The sequence below is a fragment of the Ursus americanus genome, chromosome 11, assembly GCF_024610735.1.
Source record: "Ursus americanus isolate L20-20 chromosome 11, mUrsAme1.1.p, whole genome shotgun sequence".
NCBI lineage: Eukaryota > Metazoa > Chordata > Mammalia > Carnivora > Ursidae > Ursus > Ursus americanus.
In genome coordinates, this window is record NC_142137.1 from 56,790,997 (window position 1) to 56,817,268 (window position 26,272).

Below are 26,272 nucleotides of genomic sequence, written 5' to 3' on the forward strand. Positions count from 1 at the left end.
ATCCCAATCAAAATACCAATGACATTTTTCAAAGAACTAGAACAAATAGTCCTTAAATTTGTATGGAATCAGAAAAGGCCCCAAATCACTAAGGAATTGTTGAAAAGGAAAAACAAAGCTGGGGGCATCACAATGCCGGATTTCGAGCTGTACTACAAAGCTGTGATCACAAAGACAGCATGGTACTGGCACAAAAACAGATACATAGACCAATGTAACAGAATAGAGAATCCAGAAATGGACCCTCGGCTCTTTGGGCAACTAATCTTTGATAAAGCAGGAAAAAACATCCAGTGAAAAAAAGACAGTCTCTTCAATAAATGGTGCTGGGAAAATTGGACAGCTACATGCAAAAGAATGAAACTTGACCACTCTCTCACCCCATACACAAAGATAAACTCCAAATGGATGAAAGACCTCAATGTGAGACAGGAATCCATCAAAATCCTAGAGAAGAACATAGGCAGCAACCTCTACGACATCGGCCATAGCAACCTTTTTCATGACACATCTCCAAAGGCAAGAGAAACAAAAGATAAAATGAACTTGTGGGACTTCATCAAGATAAAAAGCTTCTACACAGCCAAGGAAACAGTCAAAAAAACTAAGAGGCATCCCACGGATTTGGAGAATATATTTGCAAATGATGCTACAATAAAAGACTGGTATCCAAGATCTACAAAGAACTTCTCAAGCTCAATACACGAGAAACAAATAAACAAATCATAAAATGGGCAGAAGATATGAATAGACACTTTTCCAATGATGACATACAAATGGCTAACAGACACATGAAAAAATGTTCAAAATCATTAGCCATCAGGGAAATTCAAATCAAAACCACACTAAGATACCACCTTATGCCAGTTAGAATGGCAAAAATTGACAAGGCAAGAAACAACAATTGCTGGAGAGGATGTGGAGAAAGGGGATCCCTCCTACATTGTTGGTGGGAATGCAAGTTGGTACAACCACTCTGGAAAACAGTGTGGAGGTCCCTTAAAAAGTTAAAAATTGAGCTACCCTATGATCCAGTCATTGCACTACTGGGTATTTACCCCAAAGATACAGACATAGTGAAGAGAAGGGCCATATGCACCCCACTGTTCATAGCAGCATTGTCCACAATAGCCAAATCGTGGAAGGAGCCAAGACGCCCTTCAACAGATGACTGGATTAAGAAGTTGTGGTCCATATATATAATGGAATATTACTCAGCTATCAAAAAGAACGATTTCTCAACATTTGCTGCAACATGGACGGCACTGGAGGAAATAATGCTAAGTGAAATAAGTCAAGCAGAGAAAGACAATTATCATATGGTTTCTCTCATCTATGGAACATAAGAACTAGGAAGATCGGTAGTAGAAAGGGATAAAGAAAGGGGGTAATCAGAAGGGGGAATGAAGCATGAGAGACTATGACTCTGAGAAACTAACTGAGGGCTTCCGAGAGGAGGGGGGTGGGGGAATGGCTTAGGCTGGTGATGGGTAGTAAGGAGGGCACGTATTGCATGGTGCACTGAGTGTTATACGTAACTAATGAATCATCGAACTTTACATCAATAACCAGGGATGTACTGTATGGTGACTAACATAATATAATTTAAAAAATTAAAAAAAAGAAATTAGAAAAAGAAGAGCAAAATAAATCCAAGGCAAACAGAAGGAAAGAATAAAGAATGGAAATCAATGAAATTAAAAACAGAAAAACATTAGAGAAAATCAATGAAACAAAGAGCTGGTTTGTTGAAAAGATCATTAAAACTGGCAAACCTCTAACAAGACTGGCAAAGAAAAGTGACAAAAGGCACAAATTATGAATGAAAGGAAGAAAGGAAGGAAGGAAAAGAGAGAAAAGAAGGGCTATCACTATAGACCTTGCAGGCATCAAAAGTATAAGAGAATACTATAAACAACAAAACACACATAAATTTAACAACTTAGATGAAATGTACCATCCTCAAAACCCAAATTACCACAACTCATTTAATATGAAATACATAATTTGAATATCCCTATAACTCTTAAGGATATTGGACACATAATTGTAAAATCCCCCAAAAAAGAAATCTCAAAGCCCATGTGGTTTCAATGAACAATTCTACCAAATGCTTAAATAAGAATTAATACCGATTCCATACAATCTCTTCAACATAGTGCACAGGCGTAAAGATAAGAAAAATAAAGAAAGAAAACTGTACTTATTTGCAGATGACATGATTGTCTATGAAGAAAATCCCAAGGAATCAATAATAATAACAGCTACATACAAAAGAATGAAACTTGACCACTCTCTCACCCCATACACAAAAATAAACTCCAAATGGATGAAAGACCTCAATTTGAGACAGGAATCCATCAAAATCCTAGAAGAGAACATAGGCAGCAACCTCTACGCATTGGCCAAAGCAACCTTTTTCATGACATCTCCAAAGGCAAGAGAAACAAAAGATAAAATGAACTTGTGGGACTTCATCAAGATAAAAAGCTTCTACACAGCCAAGGAAACAGTCAAAAAAACTAAGAGGCATCCCACGGAATGGGAGAATATATTTGCAAATGATGCTACAGATAAAAGACTGGTATCCAAGATCTACAAAGAACTTCTCAAGCTCAATACACGAGAAACAAATAAACAAATCATAAAATGGGCGGAAGATATGAACAATTTTCCAATGATGACATACAAATGGCTAACAGACACATGAAAAAATGTTCAAAATCATTAGCCATCAGGGAAATTCAAATCAAAACCACACTAAGATACCACCTTACGCCAGTTAGAATGGCAAAAATTGACAAGGCAAGAAACAACAATTGCTGGAGAGGATGTGGAGAAAGGGGATCCCTCCTACATTGTTGGTGGGAATGCAAGTTGGTACAGCCACTCCGGAGAACAGTGTGGAGGTCCCTTAAAAAGTTAAAAATTGAGCTACCCTATGATCCAGCCATTGCACTACTGGGTATTTACCCCAAAGATACAGACATAGTGAAGAGAAGGGCCATATGCACCCCAATGTTCATAGCAGCATTGTCCACAATAGCCAAATCATGGAAGGAACCGAGATGCCCTTCAACAGATGACTGGATTAAGAAGTTGCGGTCCAGGGGCGCCTGGGTGGCACAGCGGTTAAGCGTCTGCCTTCGGCTCAGGGCGCGATCCCGGCGTTGTGGGATCGAGCCCCACATCAGGCTCCTCTGCTATGAGCCTGCTTCTTCCTCTCCCACTCCCCCTGCTTGTGTTCCCTCTCTCGCTGGCTGTCTCTATCTCTGTCGAATAAATAAATAAAGTCTTTAAAAAAAAAAAAGAAGTTGTGGTCCATACATACAATGGAATATTACTCAGCTATCAGAAAGAACGAGTTCTCAACATTTGCTGCAACATGAACGGCACCGGAGGAGATAATGCTAAGTGAAATAAGTCAAGCAGAGAAAGACAATTATCATATGGTTTCTCTCATTTATGGAACATAAGAACTAGGAAGATCGGTAGGAGAAGAAAAGGATAAAGAAAGGGGGTAATCAGAGGCGGAATGAAGCATGAGAGACTACGGACTATGAGAAACAAACTGAGGGCCTCAGAGGGGAGAGGGATGGGGAAATGGGATAGACTGGTGATGGGTAGTAAGGAGGGCACGTATTGCATGGTGCACTGGGTGTTATACGCAACTAATGAATCATCGAACTTTATATCGAAACCGGGGATATACTGTATGGTGACTAACATAATATAATAAAAAAACATTAAAATAAAAAAAACACACACAAAATAATTTTTTAAAACCTCCTAGAACAAGAGAGTTTAGCAAGGCCACAAGATAAAGGTAAGCATGCAAAATAAATTGCATTTCTATGTACTAGCAATGAACATTTAGCCATTAAAATTAAATACCATCCACTTAGACATAAATCTAAGAAAAACATGTACACAACTTGTATGCTTAAAATCATAAAATGTGATAAAAGAAATCAAAGAAGACCTAATAAATGGAGAAACATATCATGTTAATGGATGGAGGGCTCAGCCTCTACATCTTAAACAAAAACTGACTCAAAATGGATTATGGACTCAAATACAAAAGGTGAAACTAAATTTTTAGCAAAGCAAATAGGAAAAAAATTCAGTATTGAGTTCTAAAACTTCACACTAAAAGCACAATCCAAAAAGGAAAAATTTATAAATTTGATTTCATCAAAAGTATAAACTTTTGTTCTGCAACAGACTTTGCTGGGACAAAAACAAGTTATAGATTAGAAAAAAATGCTGGCAAACCATATACCTCAACAAAGGACTAGTATCTAGAATATTAAAGTACTCTCAAAACTCAACAAAAAGTAAACCGATGATCCAATTAGCATATGGGGAAAAAAACAGAAAGTGGCATTTCACCAAAGAGCATATACAGATGGCAAGTAAGTACTTGAAAAGATGTTCAATATCACTAGCCTTAAGGAAAATACAAATTAAAGCCACAATGAGATAGCACTACACACCTATAAAAATTTTTTGTTTTTATAAAAACAAAAAATTGTGACAACACCAAATGCTGGATACAAGACTGGGAGAAACTGGATAATTAACACACTGCTAATAGGAATGTAAAACAACAATCAACCCGGGGAAATATTTGACAATTTCTTTTATAAATCAAACTTGCAAGAACTATACAACCAACTCTACTCCTGGCATTTATCTCAGAGAAACTAAACTTTTATTTACACAAAAACCTGTAGAATGTTTACAGTAGTTTTATTTATTACAGTCAAAACCTAGAAACAACCCAGACATCTTTTAGTGTGCGAATGCTTTAACAAGTTATGATACACCAACACCATGATTTAGCCATAAAAATGAATGACCTATTGATAAGTGCAACAACCTAGTGAATCTCCTACAAATTACGCTAAGTGAAAAAATGCCAGTCTCAGAAAGTTACATACTCTAGGATTCCATGTATATAACATTCTGGAAATGAAAACATTTACAGAGATAGAAAACAGATTAGTGGTTGCCTGGGGTTCTGGGGTGTGGGGGGGGGGAGGAAAGTCGGTGTGGCTATAAAAGAGTAACATGGAGATCCTTGTGGTAATGAAAATGTTACCACTGACAGAAGTAATAAAAGCTACACAGGATCTTTCCCTATTACTTCTAACAACTACATGTAAATAAACAATTCTCTCAAAATTAAAAGTTTAATAAACAAATCTTGGGTGTTTGTTTTGTTTTTTTCCGAATAGACTGGAAAATTTTTAGGCTTCCAATTCATTTTCTGTTCCATAAGACTGGCTTAAGAGTACAATATATGTAACATACTGTTTAATACCACAGTGATCAATTACGCCTAGAAGCTCAGTTAACTTTTCCGGGTCTCATCTACCTTATAAAAGCGCCAGCTGGCTATGCTGTGACGAGGTTGAAGGAATAACTTTGTGGCAGGGGAATGGGTTGGGGCGGAGAGTAGGTATATGGGAATTATCTGTCCAGATTGGAGCTGGCCATTGCCAATTATTCATGAGCGTTAATTTAAAATAAATAAACATACAAGCGTCTCACTAAGGTAGGATAAACTAATCTGTTATTGGCAGAAAAGTGGGAACGGGTTGATTTAATTAACAATAAATACCTATTTCCTTAGAGCAAATTTGGCCATCACGTTATGTCTTCATCCAGGCAAATTAGGTAAGTTAAAATAAAGTGAATAAATGTGAAGGAATAAGAGGGCTGGTTCCTGACACTCCAATAAAAACCAGAGAAGTAAGAAACTTTAGAATTTAAAATCAGAACCAACACATTACTTCAAATAGCTTTATAAGTTTCAAAGTTCAAATTAGTTTATTTTTTACATCGTCAGAAGTTTTGAAGTTATATTGCATAAGCAAAATCCACTGGATAGTGTAGTCCACTTAAAATTTTAATTATTATTCATGTTATTTTATTTAATTCTATCCTCTTTGTAGTTTAATTGCTTTGAGGTTTTCATTTCTAGCACATGAACATAAAATCTGAACCTCACACCTTAATCTCTAATTTTAGCTAGTAATTCACCCAAATCAAATCTCTCTCATGCCTCATCTGTTACTACCTCAGAAGCTATTGGTGCATAAAGCTGTACAAACATGGTATAATCATTACCAACTCTTTGGTATTTGGATATTCTGTTCTAATGGCAAAAGCAAAACAAAATAAAACATAAAAAAATCTATTTGTTCAACTGACTGCCTCTTTAAAAGAGTGGATCCTGTTCCAATTGAGCATTTTGATAAATTGCAATATGCAATGGTGGAAAATAGCTGAGTTGGGGGCTAGTGAAGGGAGACAGCTGAACTGCTTAGTAGACTAGGGGACTCAGATGCAATCAAGGAAAGAGAGGATGGGGAAAAAAGACGTGAAGATTAAGAAGAAGGAGATGGAGCAAGAGGGAAGAGAAGAGAGGATTCAGCTAGTAAACTACAGTGGTGAAGCAGATAATCAAAACAAGCTGGTCAGAACACCAAAGAGCAGGTAAAGGCAAACACTTTAATATTTAATTTGAAGTTGTCTGCGCTCCTGTTATATCCTCTCTTCTCCTCTTCCCCAACTCCCAATATAACCTCCTACACTCACACAAATTTCTTGTGTGGAGAGAGAGAAGATAGTCCACTAATAAAAATTTATTTAAAAACTGGATTCCTTGCCTACATTGACTTGACTTTAGAACAGGGCAGCCTAAACGGGGCTGCAAGAAGGTGCATCTGCTAAGCAGAACAGAAGCAGGAAGGCAAAGTCAAGGATGACCATGAGGATGTAAACCTTCGTTGCTCACACAGCCATCTCAGAGAGGTTCCAGTCTCCCAAATCTACAGGAAAAGTGACTAATTACATATATATATGAATAAATATATTCTGCACACACACAACAGAATGAAGTGTTAAGAAATAAAACAATGAGCTCTAATAAGAAAATGATAAATAATACAAGACTTACATAGAACATTTTTATTTACAAGATTTTCACCTTATTTCATTAAAGAAATGCACAAATCTTAAATGAAAAATCTAAGTAGACAACACTTCCTACTAATGGCAAAAACAATGTTATTTGGCTAATGTAAACTAGGAAATCAATGACTACACGGGGATATGAAGAAAATTCTATACTAACTCAGGCAGGTGGACAAAGCCCTGTTTCTGTATAACAGCACTGCAATAAAATAATGGGAGGTTTATATAGTTAAGAGCGCCATGCCTAGAGTTAAAGCTGAAATAACTCCTAAGAAAAATCCAGTACAAAACAACCCAACAAATTTGGGAAGAGCTCTGAGGGTTTTGATTAAAAATAATAATAACTACAAACACAAATAAGTGGCCCACTTAGCAATGATAAAAACAGAAATTAGACTTAGAGAGAACAAGGCTTTTCTACAGATATGAAAATATTACTTGTTAAGGGGGCTAGAGTTTGGAGGACCAGAAAGAAAATATCAAATGCGACAGGGTGATTATGGTAATGAATCAAACACCTGGCTCAGATGTGTGTGTGTGTGTGTGTGTGTGTATGTGTGTACATGCAAGTGTGCATGCATGCACTTGTGTATATATGTGTATGTGTCTTTGTGATTGTCTTTCAAAGTAGAAGACTAATGATTCATGCTGATTGCTATTTTTATGGAAAATAGGAAGTTGAAATGTGGGATACATAAATATCATCCTTTCAGTACCTCTGGGCATAGAAACTTACCTGACCCCTTAGTCAAAAATGAACCACTCAGCCTAAGACAATTATTTGATGGAACTCCAAGTCAGCAGGCTCATACCTTTGTATATAATAGGTCTGGCCTCAATTGTTCTCATTAATAATTAGACTTAAGACCTTTCATATATGCTTCAGTTTCTATGAGATAATCAACAAAAGTCCTTGAGACAGTTGTTTGGTAGGCAAGTATGATGTGTTGGTCCTCTCAAAGGTGAGCTTGCAGTATGCAAAAAGGGGAACAGCAGAAGTGATTAATAAAGCTTAACCTTGGACCCACTCTCTGCCAAGCCTCCAGAGGAGATCTTTTAAGTAAAACTCCTAGAAGAACCTTGATTAGTTCCAGCTAACAATTCTAAGAAAAAAAAATTAACACCTGCCAACCATACAGAGCAGAAAACATTAGAAGGGGAAATTTCCATGATTACAGAAAGATATGGGTAAAATGCATCAAGCTAGGTTGAAAAAATATAAAAGGGGAAAAAAAACTTACAGAAAAAGAAAAATTCAAAAGTTCTTTTCTTAAAAGATTTACTAATATGTAATGTCTTCATTGTTATGAACTAAATTATGTTTCCCCCAAATTTATACACTGAAGCTCCAAACCCCAATGTGGATTGTATCTAGATATAGGGCCTCTAGGGAGGTAACTAAGGTTAAATGAGGTCATAAGGGTGAGGCCCTAATCCAATAGGACTGGTGTCTTTACAAAAAGGAGAAGGGACACCAGGATATCTCTCCATGCAGGCCTAGAAGAAAGACCACACAAGGACACAGTGAGAAGGCAGTCATTGGCAAGCCAGAAGGAGTTCTCACCAGAAACCAAATTTGATCGCTCTCTGATCTGGGACTTCCAGCTTCCAGAACTGTGAGAAAATAAATTTTTGTCATTTGTCACCAGTCTATAACATTTTGCTATAGCAGCCCAAGCAGACTAATGCACCCATATATACACAAAATAGTCTAGAGTTTCATCCAGTTCATATCTAAGTATAATTAAGTGCTTACATATCCAGTTCTGTGGTAACGTGAGGTTGACAAATGAAATCTAAAACATGATTCCCACCATGAACGAACCCTTGTTCATTAAACAAAGGTTACACGAAGCAATGCATGAAACAAAGCTGCCTTAAATGATCAAAATAATTGTAAAACCATATGATAGAATACTAAGACATAAACAAAATATTCAAAAATGGCAAATGGGCTTCCTTTCCAATGCCATTTTCAACGTATGGTGACTGGAATGTTATCTTGAAATGTATTGTAAGTAGCAACTGGCTCACTAGGAAAGAAAACTATGATAGATTTATAACGCGTCCATGGATGCAAAGACTGAAAACCGGGGATGGTTGGATCAGTGTGAGCTACAATTACCAAGAAAGGATTTGTGATGGCGGGGATGGCTCTCAAGGTGTGGCTGACAACAGGGTATGTTATGGATACATAACAGAGGGCACAGCAACGTATAAATGAGTATGATTCAAGGCAGGAAATAGATAATAGCAACAAATCTGTTTATTCCAGTGGGTAGAGTGACAACCTAATATAAAGTTATTGTGGGTTCATATTACTTACCAAATTCTAAAGCAAGCATTGTAAAAACAACTGACTTGCAAAAGCAGAGAATCAGTTCCCACTTCTCTAGCCATTGTTTAAGAAGTCAGATTTTTTTTTAATGTGGAAGATTTATATTAATTAGTGATTCATGATGACACACACATCTGAAAATGGGAAGCATCTCAAGGATTGAGGCATCACTTGAAAAGTATCCCAAATAATGGCATAACCAGGAAATTATACTTCTATTTAAAATTAAATACAATAACAGAGCTCTCCTTATATAATTTTTAGAGAAAAGCTGAAACTTAGATTATTCTTGTTAGGCTTGACTCAAAGCACCAAGAATGAATTATTAATAACTCATTCAATGTGATGATAGTCAAGAGCAAAGCCAAAAGATTTGACCATCTGATTTGAAGTGATCAAATCTTTTGGTAGCTAATTATGCCATGACTCAAGGGATTAAAGAAGATCGGCATATTAAAATGCTCCATCTCTGCATAATTGGATATATTTGCTGGATAATGCGTTTCCTTTCTATGTCACATGCCGAGATGTTTATTCATGTGTTTAATAAATGTTTGTTTAATTGCTCTCATAATTTTTAAATGTTGATTTTCCCACTGTCATTTAAACAATTTTTATGGTAGTGTCTAGATTTTTGTTGTTTTTATACTGGCAGGGCATTTTTTCTCTCCATAGCACTCCTAGAATTGACTAGAAATTCCACTGTGTTTCATCATCTGAACATAAATCCAAGTCACACTCCAAAAATAGATAAAGCATCTATATTAGTATTAAACTCACTACATGAAGAAAATGCTTCCAGCCAGATTTCACTACTTCATTTTTCATACCTTCACACCCGCTACAAAAGCTCCCATATCACCTATCTTTGTGTACTTTATGCCAAACAATGCAGAGCAGAAGGTGATAACCTTCCCCAGCCGCCATATCTCAAGAGTGTGTACATTTAGATGCAAAGAACACAAAATAATCCTATTCATCCCAGGAACTCTGAAGAACATTGAGGGTTATTTCACATTTAACCTCTTCCTAACCAGGCAGACACACATTTCAGCAGTTTCACAGTAAGTAAATATTTTCTCATAAAATCTCTCTTCAATTAAGATTATCTAGAATGTGAGACAAGTGGTTTAATAAAGCATTCCCTTGAACTGACCTATTTCTGAAGTGAAAACCATCTCTAATGGCTTTATGACTTGGTTTCTCCCACAGCACAGATATTTTTTTTTAAGATTTTATTTATTTATTTGACAGAGATAGAGACAGCCAGCGAGAGAGGGAACACAGCAGGGGGAGTGGGAGAGGAAGAAGCAGGCTCCTAGCGGAGGAGTCTGATGTGGGGCTCGATCCCACAGCGCCGGGATCACGCCCTGAGCCGAAGGCAGACGCTTAACCGCTGTGCCACCCAGGCGCCCCAGCACAGATATTTTTTGATATGACAGAGTTCATGCAAACATCATGTAGGCACCACTCTAGTTATTAGAAAGAAATTAGAAATGCACAGCTAATTGACATAGAGAATAGAGTGGTCAGATATAGTTTTTAAAGACCAAATTGTTTCTGAAACTGATAAGCCATATTGTTTTCAACCCTTTTAATGAGACATTACAGGCTGTAAAAAAATAAAAGATGGTCAGTTAGAAAGATTATCTTAAAAGTTACTACAGGCATAAACTACATAGGTAAAGAGACAGCTGAAGAAGGATTTTGCTTGTCTCAGGACTTTGTCTGATGCAATCAACACAAAATCTGACCAACAGTGACTTCAAGGAGTACGGGTCTCTCTCTCTCTCATCACCAGAAGTGTAAAGCCTGGCAGCCCCAAACTGATGTAATACCAAGTGCTTTCTAAACATCCGCTTTGCCATCCTTCACACATTGACCTTGTTGTCATACTTGTCACCTCATGTTCAAAGGGTGACCTCTAGGCATCATGTCTGGACACTCCACTTTCTAGCCATGAAAAAGGACGAAGAATCTCTGTTCCTCTTCATGAGGAAAGTGAAAGCTTTCCTGGGAACCTCACGTAAAAGACTTCTTACATCTCATTAGCCAGAACTAGGTGACACAGGTATCCTCAGAAAAGCTGCTAGCCCAGGGGAATAAGGGCACCGCACAGATTAAAGCAATAAGGATCCGTCCCCAGTGCTACCAAAACAAATCAGGGTTCTGTTAGGCAAGGAAAGTGAGAGGGGAAACAAATGCTAATAATTAGGCCACCGATGGTGATTATGATAGGTCCGACCATGTCATCTTCCTCCAGCAAACCATTTTAGAGGAGAAACCACATTCTGTAAGTATCACGGCTCTACCAGATTTCATTCAAAAGTTCTCAATGCCTTAAATGTGAATTGTAAAGTATTTTTAAATAAATCAACAGTAAAACTAAAATCACTTTTTAAAGATTTTATTTATTTATTTGACAGAGAGGGGGAGAGAGAGAACACAAGTGAGGGGGGAGGCAGCAGGCAGACGGAGAAGCAGGCTCCCTGCTGAGCAGAGAGTCCGATGCTGGGCTTGATCCCAGGACCCTGGAATCATGACCTGAGCTGAAGGCAGACATTTAACTGACTGAACCACCCAGGTGCCCCTAAAACCATTTTTTTGAAGATTTATTTATTTATTTTAGAGAAAGAGAGTATGTGTGTGCAGGGGCGCGTGTGCGAGTGTGGGGAAGGGCAGAGGGAGGGGGTAAGAATCCCAAGCGGACTCCTCCAAAGAGTGCAGAGCCCAACTGTGGCTTAATCTCAGGACCCTGAGATCATGAGTAGAGCCAAAACCAAGAGTCGAATACTTAACCGACTGAGCCACCCAGGTGCCCCAAAACTAAAAGCATTTTAATGTACTTTACACTCTGGAAAACTGCACAAAAGACAGATTATTCGTCTAGTTCCTGGTATGTTTGGTTTGTAGAATCTCTTTACTATACTGAAAATCTCCTCCTTCCATTTCTAGCCATAAACCTCCCCCAAGCCTCCACTTCCAGTTTTCCTGTGGGCTGCCCGCCATCGCCTCTTATAACCTTATCTTTCCCCTGACTGGCCCTGTCCTCACCAAATATACCCTCCTTCAATGTTTACTCTTCAGGGCACTACGATTTGAAATCTGCCCTCAACACTCCACTGAAAAAACTTGAAATGAAGTCATCTCCTGTCAGATTGATTTTTCAACTTTCTTTACGTGCCTGCAGCATTTAAAGATAGTGACCACTCTCTGTTAAATCTTCCCCCTGTTGGCTCCATGATACTCCTCTTCTAGAAGACAGTCTAGTAGAGCAATTAAACGCATGGGCTCACAATCCAGACTGGGACTCCACTCCAAGCTCTACTGCTTCCTGTCTGTAAATAGTAATGAGACATTCATTTAAGCAATCTGTGCCTCCACTGTCTCATTTCTGGAAAAGGAATCCTAGTAGTATCTACTTCACAGGGTTGTTGGGAGGGAATTCTATTAGATAATCCATTTAAAGGATTTAACAGAGGACCTCCCACAGCTGGCATTCAGTAAGAACTCATAACTACTATTATTCCTCTCATATTTCTTCCAGTCCTTCTTGTCTATTTGCAAACTGTACACTGACTTACAAAACTGGTATATCCCAAAATGAGCTCAAATTGTGTCAACAACAGCTTTTTCAGACCTGTGTGTTTCAAGACAAGACTACAGTAACTCCATGTGGGCTCATGTTCCAAAGACAAAGCCCCTGATTTTTTTGACAACTCACCTATGTTATAAATTCTGACCAATTTCTGCACAAACCATGCCAGCTTCTCCCTAAAACCTAAACTAATTGAAACTCCCAAATCTTTTCACTTTGAATTGTTCTCAAGGCAAATTTCTCTAGTTCTCTATTTTTATACAATAACTTATTCATGCAAATACAAGACTTGACTTTTATTTTCTTCTTGGTTTATTCCTCGTTTGAGGACTTCATATTTTGAATACTGCTCTCTCAAACAAAATAGCCACTATCTCTCCCAGTTATCTATTATCAGGAAATTTGATAAGCATGCCTCCTAAATTACTGATAAGATTTAGCAGGAAAGGATCTAGAATAAAGTGAGTGTAACAAGCCACTTGCACTCACCCTCTTGTTCTACTGGTTCATCAATCTGGGCACATTAGGCTCAGTTGTTCAACTTGCATGAATCCACCTAACTAACCTATTACCCAGCCGCTACTTTCTAATTTGTGGACAAAAAAATCGGGAGATTGTTCTAAAATACTTTACTGAAACTAAGATGCACTGTTTCTCCATTTTCCTCCTTATACAAATCAGGACTGTTACCTGATGAGGTAAGACTTCTAAAGCAAATTTAAAGCTACTTAAAAATATGTTAATGATGGTGAAATGTCAGGGTACTTTTTTTACTTTTTGCGGGTCATAAGTCCCTTTGAGAATCAGTGCAAGGCTACAGATAATCTTCCTCAAAAAAATTGTTTCAATACTCATGCACACAGTGCATACACCTTATCATTATTATGTATACTAGAAAAAAGGAATTGTGCTTTATAATTACGGCCATCAGAGAAAGAGATGAAATTTTCATTAACTTATCAATTCAAGTTTAGACAACCATCTTTTTTTATTTATTTATTCTTTTTTTCCTCCCTGAAAACAGCAAAGACTTACTTGGGACAAAATTAAAATTTGCTATCAAATACCACCATTTAAAAATGAAGATTTCTCTATCTACATCAAGTTTTATAAACAGCCTAATTTTTTCAAAGCAGCTACCTTCTCTTGTATAGAATGCAGTAATTGCAGGCATTTAAAAATTGTATCAACAGTCTCCTTACAAGTGAAAACTAGCATGCCATTATGTTGCTAAGGAGTTTTTATTTTTTCCGTGCAACAGGACAAGACGAGTCTAGTAGACCTAGCCCACCACTTACATTGAAGCCTCAGTATCAACACAAGTCAGCAAGGAATCACTTACCAAGCTTTATAAGGGTACTTGTCTTAAACTCATCTTGTAGAATTAATTCTCTAAGAAATTCTGGCAGAGTTAACTGATAGGGAGCCATGACAAAGTGTTTCTGAAACATATCATAGACATCAAAAGAATCAGTATAACAATTTTATGATCTTACAATACAAGGGATAAAATAAATAAGCATCCATGGTATTATCCGTCGAACTGTCTACGTGAGTTTATTGAACAAAATAATTGTGAAAGCATTCACCACAAAAGCCAATGGCAAGATTTTCGTAGGTGATTTTTAACTGGTTTTAATTACCTATATTAAAGTAATTTGCTTACATCTGAGCAAAATTAAGCTTTCTAACACTTCTTCCCAAACGAAGCAGAAGTTCTGGATAAACTGAGGTCTTCGGGTGGTTATCCTCACATTTATGTCATTATATCTTTTTTAAATGGATGGTAACTGTTTTTCAGAATTGTTTTGGGAGATAGGGAGTGCATAGGATGAAAAAGCGGAAAGATAAGGTTGGGAGAGAATGAGATTGTGACTGAACTCTTTGAGATTATAGACAAACTACAGAATTAGAGTACAAGTGAAATACTGCCACCCAGTGGAATTATAACATACATAAAATCTTCAAATTTGGAAAGATTGGAAGAATTTCCTATCAATTTTCAATTGGAATGATAGAGCTTAATAATTTTCAAAGTAGTTTCAAGTACATTATTCCTCAAAAATAAAATCCAGTGGTACAGAGAGCAGTTGGTTGAGTACATCTTTTCCCGAGTCTGAGGTTCTAGTCAATTAAATGACTTGACAGAGTCCTATGCATATTCAGTAGCAAAGCAAACACTGGAGCCCAAGGCCCCGGGCTCCCAATTCACTGCTGCTTCCACCTGGCAGCCCCTCCTAAGAAGCCTTTGACTGCTCTCATCTAGACACTGTATTTCCAAGAAGAGAAAACGGGGACTCAAAAATTATCACAGCTTCTCAAACATTTCCAAGTGGTCTCAGGAACATAGCTTGATGCAGTACTCTACCACCACGAAAATTCTTTAAAGATTTGTATTTTTCCTTTAAAAATTCCTGTGAGGGGCACCTGGGTGGCTCAGTCGGTTAGGCGTCTGCCTTCGGCTCAGGTCATGATCTCAGGGTCCTGGGATCCAGCCCTGCATCAGGCTCCCTGGTCTGTGGAGAGCTTGCTTCTCCCTCTACCTCTGCCTGACGCTCCCCCTGCTTGTGCTCGCTCTGTCAAACAGACAAATAAAATCTAAAAATATATATACATACATACATAAATATTCCTGTGAGGTTGTGGTCTATTCTATATCACATGTCTTCTTCAATTTGAAATAATGGGTTTTTTCCCCTCAAATATCTTTTAGAAAAAATGCTGCTTTAAGACAATGATGCATTTCTATGCTGGGCTACAAACTCACAAGTCCAGAACCATACTGAAGATGGGAACACAGAGGGCATGAGTATACCAATGTGAGACATCTGGAAAGTGCCTTGCTCAAGTTCATTCATTCATCAAGTATTTAATGAACACCTGCCAAACACTAGGCATTGTTTTAGATCCTAGGACATGCTATGATACTAAACACCCAAGTCATCAGGTAGCACAGAAGAGCAAAGGTTTACTTCTTGCTCACACTAGAGTTCAATGTAGACTGGCTAAGTAAGGGCCATTCTTCACATTTTCATCATCTTCACACTGAGACCGTCAGACAGAGCAGTCACTATTTGGAACATCGATAATAATCTCTTGGCAGAGAGAAAAGAGTACAGCAAAGCAACAGGAAGTGACATACATCATTTCCTGTTATATTTTATTGACCAAAATAAGCCATATGACAAAGATTTTCTTCTTCAATAGGGCAAAGAAGAATAATCCATCCACAGGGAGAGGATGTGGACATTGGTAAATAATAGCAGTATGTCACACCCAACTTTTCCAAATATGCTGAGGAAAGGTGGTTCTAGGTAACATAGAGGAAAGAGGTAAGATCTCTCAGTATGTCAGATAGGAACTCAAGCAATTTTACTTAAATGTTAAAAGAAAGGGTTATCATAGAAGGCTAGAGGACTTGGAATGTGCAGGCATCAGATGTGGGAGATATACATGAGTATGTATTAAACAAGTAGACAGAAAGGTACTTAGAATGTTTATAATTTTGACTTATGGCTCTAAGCCCCAGTATTGACATAGAATTTTATCAATGTAAATTCATGAAAGTTGGGGTATCTGGGTGGCTCAGTTGGTTAAGCATCTGTCTTGGACTCAGGTCATGATCCCAGGGTCCTGGGATCAAGCCCTGCATTGGGCTCCTTGCTTGGCCAGGAGTCTGCTTCTCCCTCTCCCGTTGCCCCTCCCCCCTGTTGTGCTCTCTCACTCGCTTGCTCTCTCTCTTTCAAATAAATAAAATCTTTAAAAAAAAAATTCATGAAAGTTGCCTGTGTCTAATGAAGGATACCACATCTGATCAGAAGCCACAAGTCAGGGTTGCTTAATGTACATATAAATAAAACTATAGCCACGTATGTGGGGGCATCAGAGCCAAATGTACACAAATTATATCTAGAATCAACACATTTGAGTTGCCTAACTTAAATCTATATAAAAGTCACAAGCGGTTGAGTGGAGGCAACAGAGGCAGCATATGCACTAATCATATATATGACCAAACCACGTGAACTCACTAAACTCCGTGCTATTTTCATAGCTCAGTAAGACATACTCCGGCTGGAGGGGTGAATACTATTCCTTCCCTCTGCTAATGCTGGAAGGTTAAGTCTCTGACCAGGGGCTCTAATGAAAGTCTTCATACTGAATCCAATCAACTCTGATGGCCTCATCGGCTGCCGGAAAAGAAGAAAGGGATCTTTCCTACAATGCCACTAATGGACCATGACAGACACCCCATGGAGATTAGGATACTAATCCCCTATATCCCTAATCCAAAGAAATAGGTATGTGCACGTGTGAGTGTTGTGCATTAATCAGGTTTGGTTTAGATACGCCCAATAACTTTACATTGTATAATCATTTGTTGTATTTAAAAATTATATAATAAATATAAATTATTTGAAGAACCCACCTCTGATTGGTTTTCATGTTACTCCACCAAAATCAACGGAATACTGAAGCATGGTTCACTGCAGACCTAAGACTGCCACAGTTGTGACAGAAATCGAAGAAAAGGGCAAGACACTATCAAAGAGTTGCATGAAATGGTAGGGAAAATAAGAGTCTGGGTGGCTGAAACTTAGACTGTTTTCAGGAAGTGGCAGAAGTGCAGACAGAAGTACGCAATTGTGAGGAAGCTCAGAGGTCATAGTAAGAAGTTTGGATTTATTTTATAGGAAATAAGAACTCATCAAAGAATTTTTAATTGCACATGTGATATTACCCAATCTGTATTTTAGAAAGATAATTCTGGTAGCGGCATGGAGGAAGGATTGAATAGAGAAAGGACACAAAGGAGTTAGACCACGTAAAAGGCCACTGATATGCCAAGGAACCAAACCATAACAGAGGCAGCAGGATGAAAATAAAAAGAGTTAGTTGGGGGTAGGGTGGAAGGAGAACTGAAATATTTCAACTTACAGAATCTCTTATAGTGACCTCCCAAACCAGCTGGTTATCAAAAGCACCTGGGGAAACTATAAAATTCTTAATCTCTGGCCAAAACCAGAACTATTAAATCAAAATCTCTTAAGGATGTGGACTAGGAAATGCTTGGCATACCTCAGGGATTCATCATGCAATCAGCTCAGCCTAAGAAGTTATGCTTCCACATACTTAAGTGATTGAGATAATGTTTTTAAATCAGAAACACAGAAAAAAAAAGCTCTGTGAAGATTGCTCAGTAGCTGAGGTTTTGATATATTGAGTTTACAGGACTTACAGGACATCCAGATGAAAAAGTCTTATAGACAGTAGACTCTGTCAGTCCAGAAGAGAGCTTAGGGCTAGGGCTGTTTCATCACAAGATCAGAGACAATTCTTTGAAAGGAAGAATGCAGTTTAAGATAAGAGGTGATCTGAGGAAAGAGGCTCATAGAGCACCTAAACGTAATAGAAGTGCACAGAAAGATGGACTTGGTAATAGTAGGGTTGGCCAAGGAAGAGAAACGTACCTAACAGAAAATTCCATTAAGTCACCATTAAACCATTATGCCTTACTTGTTTATAGCAAAGTAAAGTACCATACAATGCAATTCATGCATTTCAAGGTAAAGGCTTCAATGTTCAGCCCAAGTTAGGTATGTCAGTGGCCTACCCTAGTCTCCTACTGCCCATTCAAGTATTATCTGTATAGCCACCAGGCATAGATTTTTAAAAAACAAGGGATCTTACAATGCAGCAACTGAAAGACAAATAACCCAATTAAAGATGGACAGATATAAATACATATTTATTTCTCCAAGAAGATACATTCACAAATGAGTATCCCTTGGTTGACATATGGCCAATAGGCACATGAAAAGAGGTTCAACATTATCTATCAGTTATCAGAGAAATGCAAATCAAGGCCATAATGAGATACTTCACATCCCCTGGGATGGTTAAAATTGAAATACAGGCAATAACAAGTGTTGTGAAGGATATGGGGAAACTGAAGTTCTCATGCAGTGTTGGTGGGAATATAAAATGATAGTCACTTTGGAAAACAGTTCCTCGGATGATAAACCATGGAGTTACCATGACTCAGCAATTCCACTTCTGGATATATACCCAAAAGAAGTGAAAACAAACAAACAAACAAATAAATAAAGATGTGAAAACATGTCTCTGCAAAAGTTCATAGCAGCATTATTCAAAAGTGAAAATAACCCATATGTCCATCAACTGATGAACGAATAAATGGAATATGGTATACCACACAATGAATTATTACTCAGCAATAAAAGTATGAATGAAGCATGTATAGCCAGTTACAAGGAGCCACATGTTGCATGGTTCCATTTATACAAAATATTCAGACTAGACAAATTCATAGATACTGGAAGTACATTACTACATTTGCCGGAGGATGGCGGAGGGAGAAATGGGGACTGATTAGTAATGAATACAGAATTTCCTTTTGGAGTGGTGAAGATGTTGGATAATTCACATTGACTTTGTAAATATACTAAAAACCGTTCAGTTTTATGCTTTAAAGGGGTGAACTTTATGATATGTGAATTGTATCTCAATAAAACTCTTAAAAATACGGATTTCCAGGCTCCATCTTTGGAGATTCTGTTAAGTCTGTGATTGACTCAAGGATACCTATTCTGCATGTTTCAAAAGCTCACCAGGTGATCCTAATGCTCAATCAGGTCAGGGAATCAGTGGTGTATCTAAGAAATTCGCTAGAGAGTTACCCGAGCCACATTTGAAGAAAAAGAAAAGATGTCAACAGCAGTGGTCCAAATAACAAAGCAGTGAGATGAGGGTGACCCTGGCCCAGTCTTCCAGGCCTCAAGAGAGAAGGCCCTACTCACCACCCCATAAGCGCTGCCCCCCTGCTTCCCGCAGTCCCCACCCCCACCTTCCTCACCAGCTGGCCCCCAGCACTGTCCCTCAGCATTCCTCTCCCAAAAACCCTGAACGCCACCCATCACCACAAAAGGCTTAAACACTTAAATGCCTTTGAACCCCCAGACTCTGGCTTTTCCCTTGTCACTTTAATAAAACCAGGATTCTCACTCATAGAAGATCAAGTCAAAGCACCAATTTCCTTTTGGATTCACATCAGACAGATCTTGAAGAATGATTGTGTTGTTTTTATTTTCATAATTACAGAAAAAAATCACGAAAGAAGATCTTGTTTTTCTTTAAATACCAAGTTTAAAATACTATCCCCTCCATAAAGACTTCCTCAACCCCTCTCCCACTCCTGATGACAGGGATGAACTTCTTCCACTCCACTGCATATAGATTTTCAGATTTCTGTTATCGTCCTTCCTTGATGATGTTTTTTTTTTCTCAGCTAGAATGTAAATCTCTTAAACTCAAGAGCTGTGAATTTTTCATCGTTTCCCAGCACTTACCACAATGCCAGGTGGATAGATAACTGAGCCTCATAATTGTGTGTAAAATGAGTTGAATAGATGAATCAAATACCTCTTCTGATTTCTTAGGGTTTTTACCTAAACGAGGAAAGGAAAATTATAGACACCCTTTCTCAATGGCTAATACCAAAATAAGGTTTTAAACAATAATAAAATGTGAGCTTTAATGAAACTAATACATTTTTATTTTCATGGCATTTTTTTCACCTTTGTGATAGCACAGTACCCAAAAGAGTTCCCTTTTTTAAAGTCTGATTTGGGTTATATCTTTCTACATTCCTCACATCTAATTAGATTGATTCACTAATGAATTCTAAGTGCATCTCTCTGAAAAATAATAAAACCTATTCAACCACAATCAAAAGACATCATCAAGTGAAAATTGCAGATTCAAATTTCTAAACAGATTAAGTAAGTGAAGACTGAAGCCTTTGCAAAAATGTATACACAGCTCAGGAGTAAACTGCTTTTCTAATAAAATTTTTATGGGATACCCCTTCATTACAAATAAATGTGAAGTATCACCGAAAAATGATAAACATAAATAAGCCAATGACAAAATATTGTCAATATTTTTAGTACAAAATAATTATTACTTCCATTTACAAAGAATGTTCACATGTATTAGCTCAATGCTTTCTCATAATTATTCTGAACTAGTATTAAAGCAACACTTTAAACCAATGTCTTCTTGTATTCAACATTCATAATTTGCACAACCTCAGAATTCAGTAGATGATATTTAGAATAGTTCCAAATCTAAGATCATGGAAATAACAGTGTAACCCCCAAATATAGTCTTCTGTGTGTGGGAGTTCAAAATTTCTCCAATTCTGTAATTATTCTAGGATGGTTGTCATGCTCATCAAATAGATAGATTTTTAGTGATTTCAATCAATGAAGAAGGTAATAAATTGGTAATTTATGACATAAGACATGAATTTAAATGTCATATTAACTTTTATCAAAGGTACAAATAGTTCATAAAATCTACAAATATAATGTCCAGAAATTTTGGCAATCATGGGTGAAACATTGATAAAATTTTTCTTTGCTCATGGACATAATATAGTGCCTTTTAGAACTAAACTGAAAAGAAAATGATTTCATAGTAACCATTTCTCTAATTCTCTATGGTTTAATTAGCAAAAATTCAGGATCAAGCTCTGTGTTATGTTAATGTGACATTATGATTTAACATTTAAAAACATGAAGGTCATAGTACGGAAAATGTCAAGCTTCTCACTCAGTGTATACTGGCTGTAATACAGACCTGAGCTAGCTGGACACAGCCCAGGATCCCACCATCGGAGCAGAAAACAGAACATTTTCCAGGTAACGATATTCAAGTTGAGGATGATCTTGGAATAATAAAACATTTTAATGAGCTTTCCAGTTCGGAAGCCCTGGCACCCATGACGGTCCAAAGACACAGAGCCATCTCTCGCACCTCGTGGAAGCCCAGCGAGCCAGACCTGACCTGCCAGCTGAGCCCATCTCGCTTGCAGAAGCTGAAATGTTCTCAGACTTTTCTCATCTCATTAAGCTACCCATCCATTGTCTGGCCTTCTACAAATCCAATTTGTAAATCTTTCCCTCATTCACACTCACATCCCAAATACTCATGAGCATTATCTTTACACAAAGAAACATATTTAGTGAAGTATAAAATCTCCACTATATGCATTTTATCTCCTCAAATTAAACACTGTAAAATGCGTTACACTTGTTTAAACTAATGCTTTATCCAACTGATTATTTTCTCTCCACGGGAGCCCCAAAGAACATTGTTAAGATTGTAGTTGCTTTACTGCCTTTTGAAAAAAAAGAAATGTTCATAACTTTTCTCCTTCCCCACTGTGTGAGCATGCAACAATATTTTCTTTAACTTTTCCTAAAATTAGAACCTCATTCTGCTTCTAGGGGACAGGAACAAATCATCTAAAAGCAGCAAGCATTTTCATTTCAGCTCCCATTAACTCACTGGCAAATGATGGAAGATCAGGTGCTGGGGAGACGGAATAAGAAACTGCAGTAATATCTACTCCTGGATTATTGTCCTCTGTCTGATATAACTGGTTTTGATCCAAGAGAGGGAAAAAAATGCCTTTCATTTTAGTTTGAATATCCTTCTTGATGTTGTTAAAACTTCTGGTCGTTTTGGCTGATATAACACATTCAGTGAATACTCTGAAGAAAAAGGGGGGGCAGGATGAGAGAATATCAAGAGAAGAATCCCTTGGAGTAAATAGAGTCATAATTCACCTCTCCATTTGTTCTCATTCTCTGTCATTTCCCTTCTCATCGATAATACAGAGATATCTTAAGCAGCCAGCATGAACTCCTTCTCATCTATGAAGTCCTAGAGTTAAGAGTTTGTGTATGGAATATGAAAATTCACTCACCAAATCTCCATGTCCTGCCTAGTGCCAAATCATGACACCTGACTAAAGAAGGTGTTTCCCACAGCCAGTGCCTCCCACAGGCTAGCAGTATGTGGGCTTAGGATATCTGCTAAACCTCTCAGGGCCCCACTTTCTCCATCATAAAATGCAATCATCATACAATAATTTCAGCTGACGAAGAAACGGTTAAATTTCATCCATCATAATTTTTAGTTAGAATTTTTCGTTCAACAGTAATAAACTATTACTAAAATAAATCTTTCTTTCTTGACCATGTCACATGTCACTCTTCAAAGTTTTCTTTATACTTGTCTCTCATATCTCATTAAGTTATTCTCACGTAACTCTCTACCACGTCCCTCTCTCTGTATTGCCTTTTTAATGGTTCCTTTGATGGTTCCTTTGAGTGTAGTAAGCACAGCTGTTCTTGAAAGGCTCTCACCTCATAATGGATGAAACAAAGAACTAAGGTTATATTTAGGAGTTCTTTCTTCTAGTCAAAGTTTATCCAATTAAAATTGAGTGCACCGAACCATAAGAGAACTACAAGAACTATAAGAAACAAACTGAGGGTTGCTAGACGGGAGGTGGGTAGGGGGATGGCGTAATTGGGTGATGGGCACTAAGGAGGGCACTTGAAGCGATGAGCACTGGGAGTGTAGACAACTGATGACTCACTAAATTCTACCTCTGAAACTAATAATACAGTATATGTTAATTAAACTGAATTTAAATTAAAAATATAAAAGAACTGTGCAATTAGACAAAGAAAAAAAAATGAGTGCACTCTATCCACAAAATTCAGCTGGAATGTGGATGACATCCCTTATGCAGTACATGTCCATCTATCCTCCACTCAAACTCAGCCTTCACCAAGGTATAGCACAGCTGGAGTAGAAAGCACAAGTAGAAATGGGTACGGCAAATAATTATTGGAAGGTGCAGCATTATCTAGAATACAGTGGCAATGCTACTACAAATGGTAGTTTGGGGTCAGTATATGGATTAGTCCAATATTATATAAAACTGCTGCTGCTTTATAAGCATAAACTACCTTTAAGGTCAATAAATTTCATCTTGAAAATGGAAAGACTGAGGAAATTCAGCTGCTATAAATTGTTGGCTATCTTAAAGTCATAGCTACAACTTTGTTCTAGGCACTTTATAAACTAGTCCTCATAACAACCCTAGTGTGGTTATCAATCATCCCTTTTAGAAGATACTCCCAAGGAAAACAACTTAATTTAACAAGAAAGATACAGATTAGACTGTGTATGTGTCTGTCTCTGTGTGTGTGTGTGTGTGTGTGTATGTGTGTGTCTGTGTACGAATATATGCACATAAATATACACACATATACATAATTATATTAGAAATAAATAACAAAATCAGGACTTCTTTTGCAAAATTTTAAAAATATGCTGGAAAAATACCTACCCGCAAACTTTCAAAAATCAGTCCAAGACTTCTTCTCCTGCCTATAAAAGTAACAACTAAAAAAATGGCACAATGTATGATAACATTGTTTAAATGTTGAACAAAAGGCAGCACAGGACTATAATCTCTGAGAGAAGAAAAAGAAACAAGGTGAACAATATGAATGCCACGGATTACTGCCTGTGGAGAATTTCTGAACCATGAGGCAGGAATGGGATTCAAATAGAACTCAATGGTTTCAGTGACTGAGGAAACAGAAATCCAAGTTTGGGGAGAACAGGGTGATTGGAATTTGTAGGGCCAAATTCCAGAGATGAGAAAGCCTTGAAGAGAAAGCTCCATAAATCTGCATAAAGGTCTCTTAGATTCATTCTTTGGCTTCATGCCAATCTGTGAATGCATAAGATGAAATTTGATAGAGCCATACAAAGAATGAATAGCAAGCCACGCCAAAAACAAACAAAATAAACTTCTGAATATTGTACGCCAAAGAATTGGCAGAGCTCACACAGAATTGGGAAACATTTGTATTTCCATCAGAGTGAGGAGATCTTATTTAATACATGGGGCATTCAAAAGAGAATGTAGAGATGCCTGGGTGGCTCAGTCAGTTAAGTGGCTGCCTTTGGCTCCCAGGGTCCTGGGATCTAGTCCTGTATCAGGATCCTTCCTCAGCAGGGAGGCTGCTTCTCCCTCTGCCTCTGACTACTGCTCCCCCACTTGTGCTCTCTCTCTATCTCTGTCAAATAAATAAATAAAATCTTTTAAAAAAGAGAGAGAGAGAGAGAGAGAACATAGACAGGTCCTTGCTTAGTAGTAGGGCTAAATTAGCCCTACAGTAAAAGCTACTATAGACCTGCCATATAAACCTTCAAGATAAACTTCAAAAGTAACAAACTAATCCACAAATAATTGCCATAAAAAAATTCCAAACTCTAAAATAATGAAAAACTACAATATCCAGCATCCAAACAAAAATCAATAGATATGAAAGTCAATTTCTTTCCTATGTATCAACAATGAACAATTGAAATCTACAATTAAAAAGTTTATAAATATGCCATTTAAAATAGCACACACACCCCAAAAAATGTATAAATTAAACAAAACATGTACAGGATCTGTATGTGGAGAACTACAAAACACTAAGGAAAGAAATCAAAGAAGACCTAATTAGATGGAGATTATTTCAGGTTCACACATTGAAAGACTCCATATGGCTAAGATGTCAGTTTTTCTGAACTTGATATATAGATTCAATGCAATCCCAATCAAATCACAGCAAGCCATTTTGTAATATCACCAAATTTAACCTAAAATGTAAATGAAAAGCCAAAACACCAAAAAGAGCCAACACAATACTGAAGAAAACAAAAATGCAGGACTCATACCACTAATATTTCAGGATCAGCATAAAGCTACAGTAATCAACACAGACTGACATGTGTAAAAGAATGGGCACATTGGGGCGCCTGGGTGGTACAGTCGTTAAGGGTCTGCCTTCACCTCAGGGCAGGATCCCAGCGTTCTGGGATCGAGCCCCACATCAGGCTCCTCTGCTAGTAGCCTGCTTCTTCCTCTCCCACTCCCCCTGCTTGTGTTCCCTTGCTCGCTGGCTGTCTCTGTCAAATAAATAAATAAAATCTTTAAAACAAAAAAAAAAAAAAGAATAGGCACATAGATCAGTGCAAATATAGGCAACTGAATTTTAATGAAGGTACATCAAAAAAGGAATGAAAGAATTTTCAACTAATGGTGCTAGAACAATTAGATGCCCATTAAAAAAAAAAAAAAGAACCTAGACACAGACTTCGTATCACAGATAAAAATTAACACAAAATGGGTTATAGACCTATATGTAACATGCAAAACTATAAAAAGCTTCTAGAAGATAACACAGGAGAAAATCTAGATGACCTTGGGTTTAGAAATGAGTTTTTTGATTCAAAACAAAAAGCATAATCCATAAAAGAAAAAAAAATGAAAAGCTGGACTGCATTAAAACTAAAAGTTTTACACTGTAAATAACACTGTTAAGAGAATGAAAAGACAAGTCACAAACAGTGAGGAAATATTTGCAAATCACATATCTCTTTAGGACTTGCATCCAAATATTCAA

The 26,272-nt window shown here is 37.4% G+C and overlaps 1 protein-coding gene across 3 annotated transcripts in view; it reads right to left on the reverse strand.

Moving 5' to 3' along the window:
• EPM2A (EPM2A glucan phosphatase, laforin) overlaps window positions 1–26,272 on the reverse strand; it is a 99,482-nt gene that overhangs the window by 67,228 nt on the left and 5,982 nt on the right. Inside the window, exon 2 of one of the 3 annotated variants that reach the window (XM_045805285.2) lies at window positions 20,291–20,389. The exons of the other annotated variants lie outside the window; for them this stretch is intronic. Coding sequence (XP_045661241.1) covers window positions 20,291–20,389 — 99 coding nt within the window. The remainder of the gene's footprint in view (window positions 1–20,290; window positions 20,390–26,272) is intronic. 3 annotated transcript variants of the gene reach the window in all.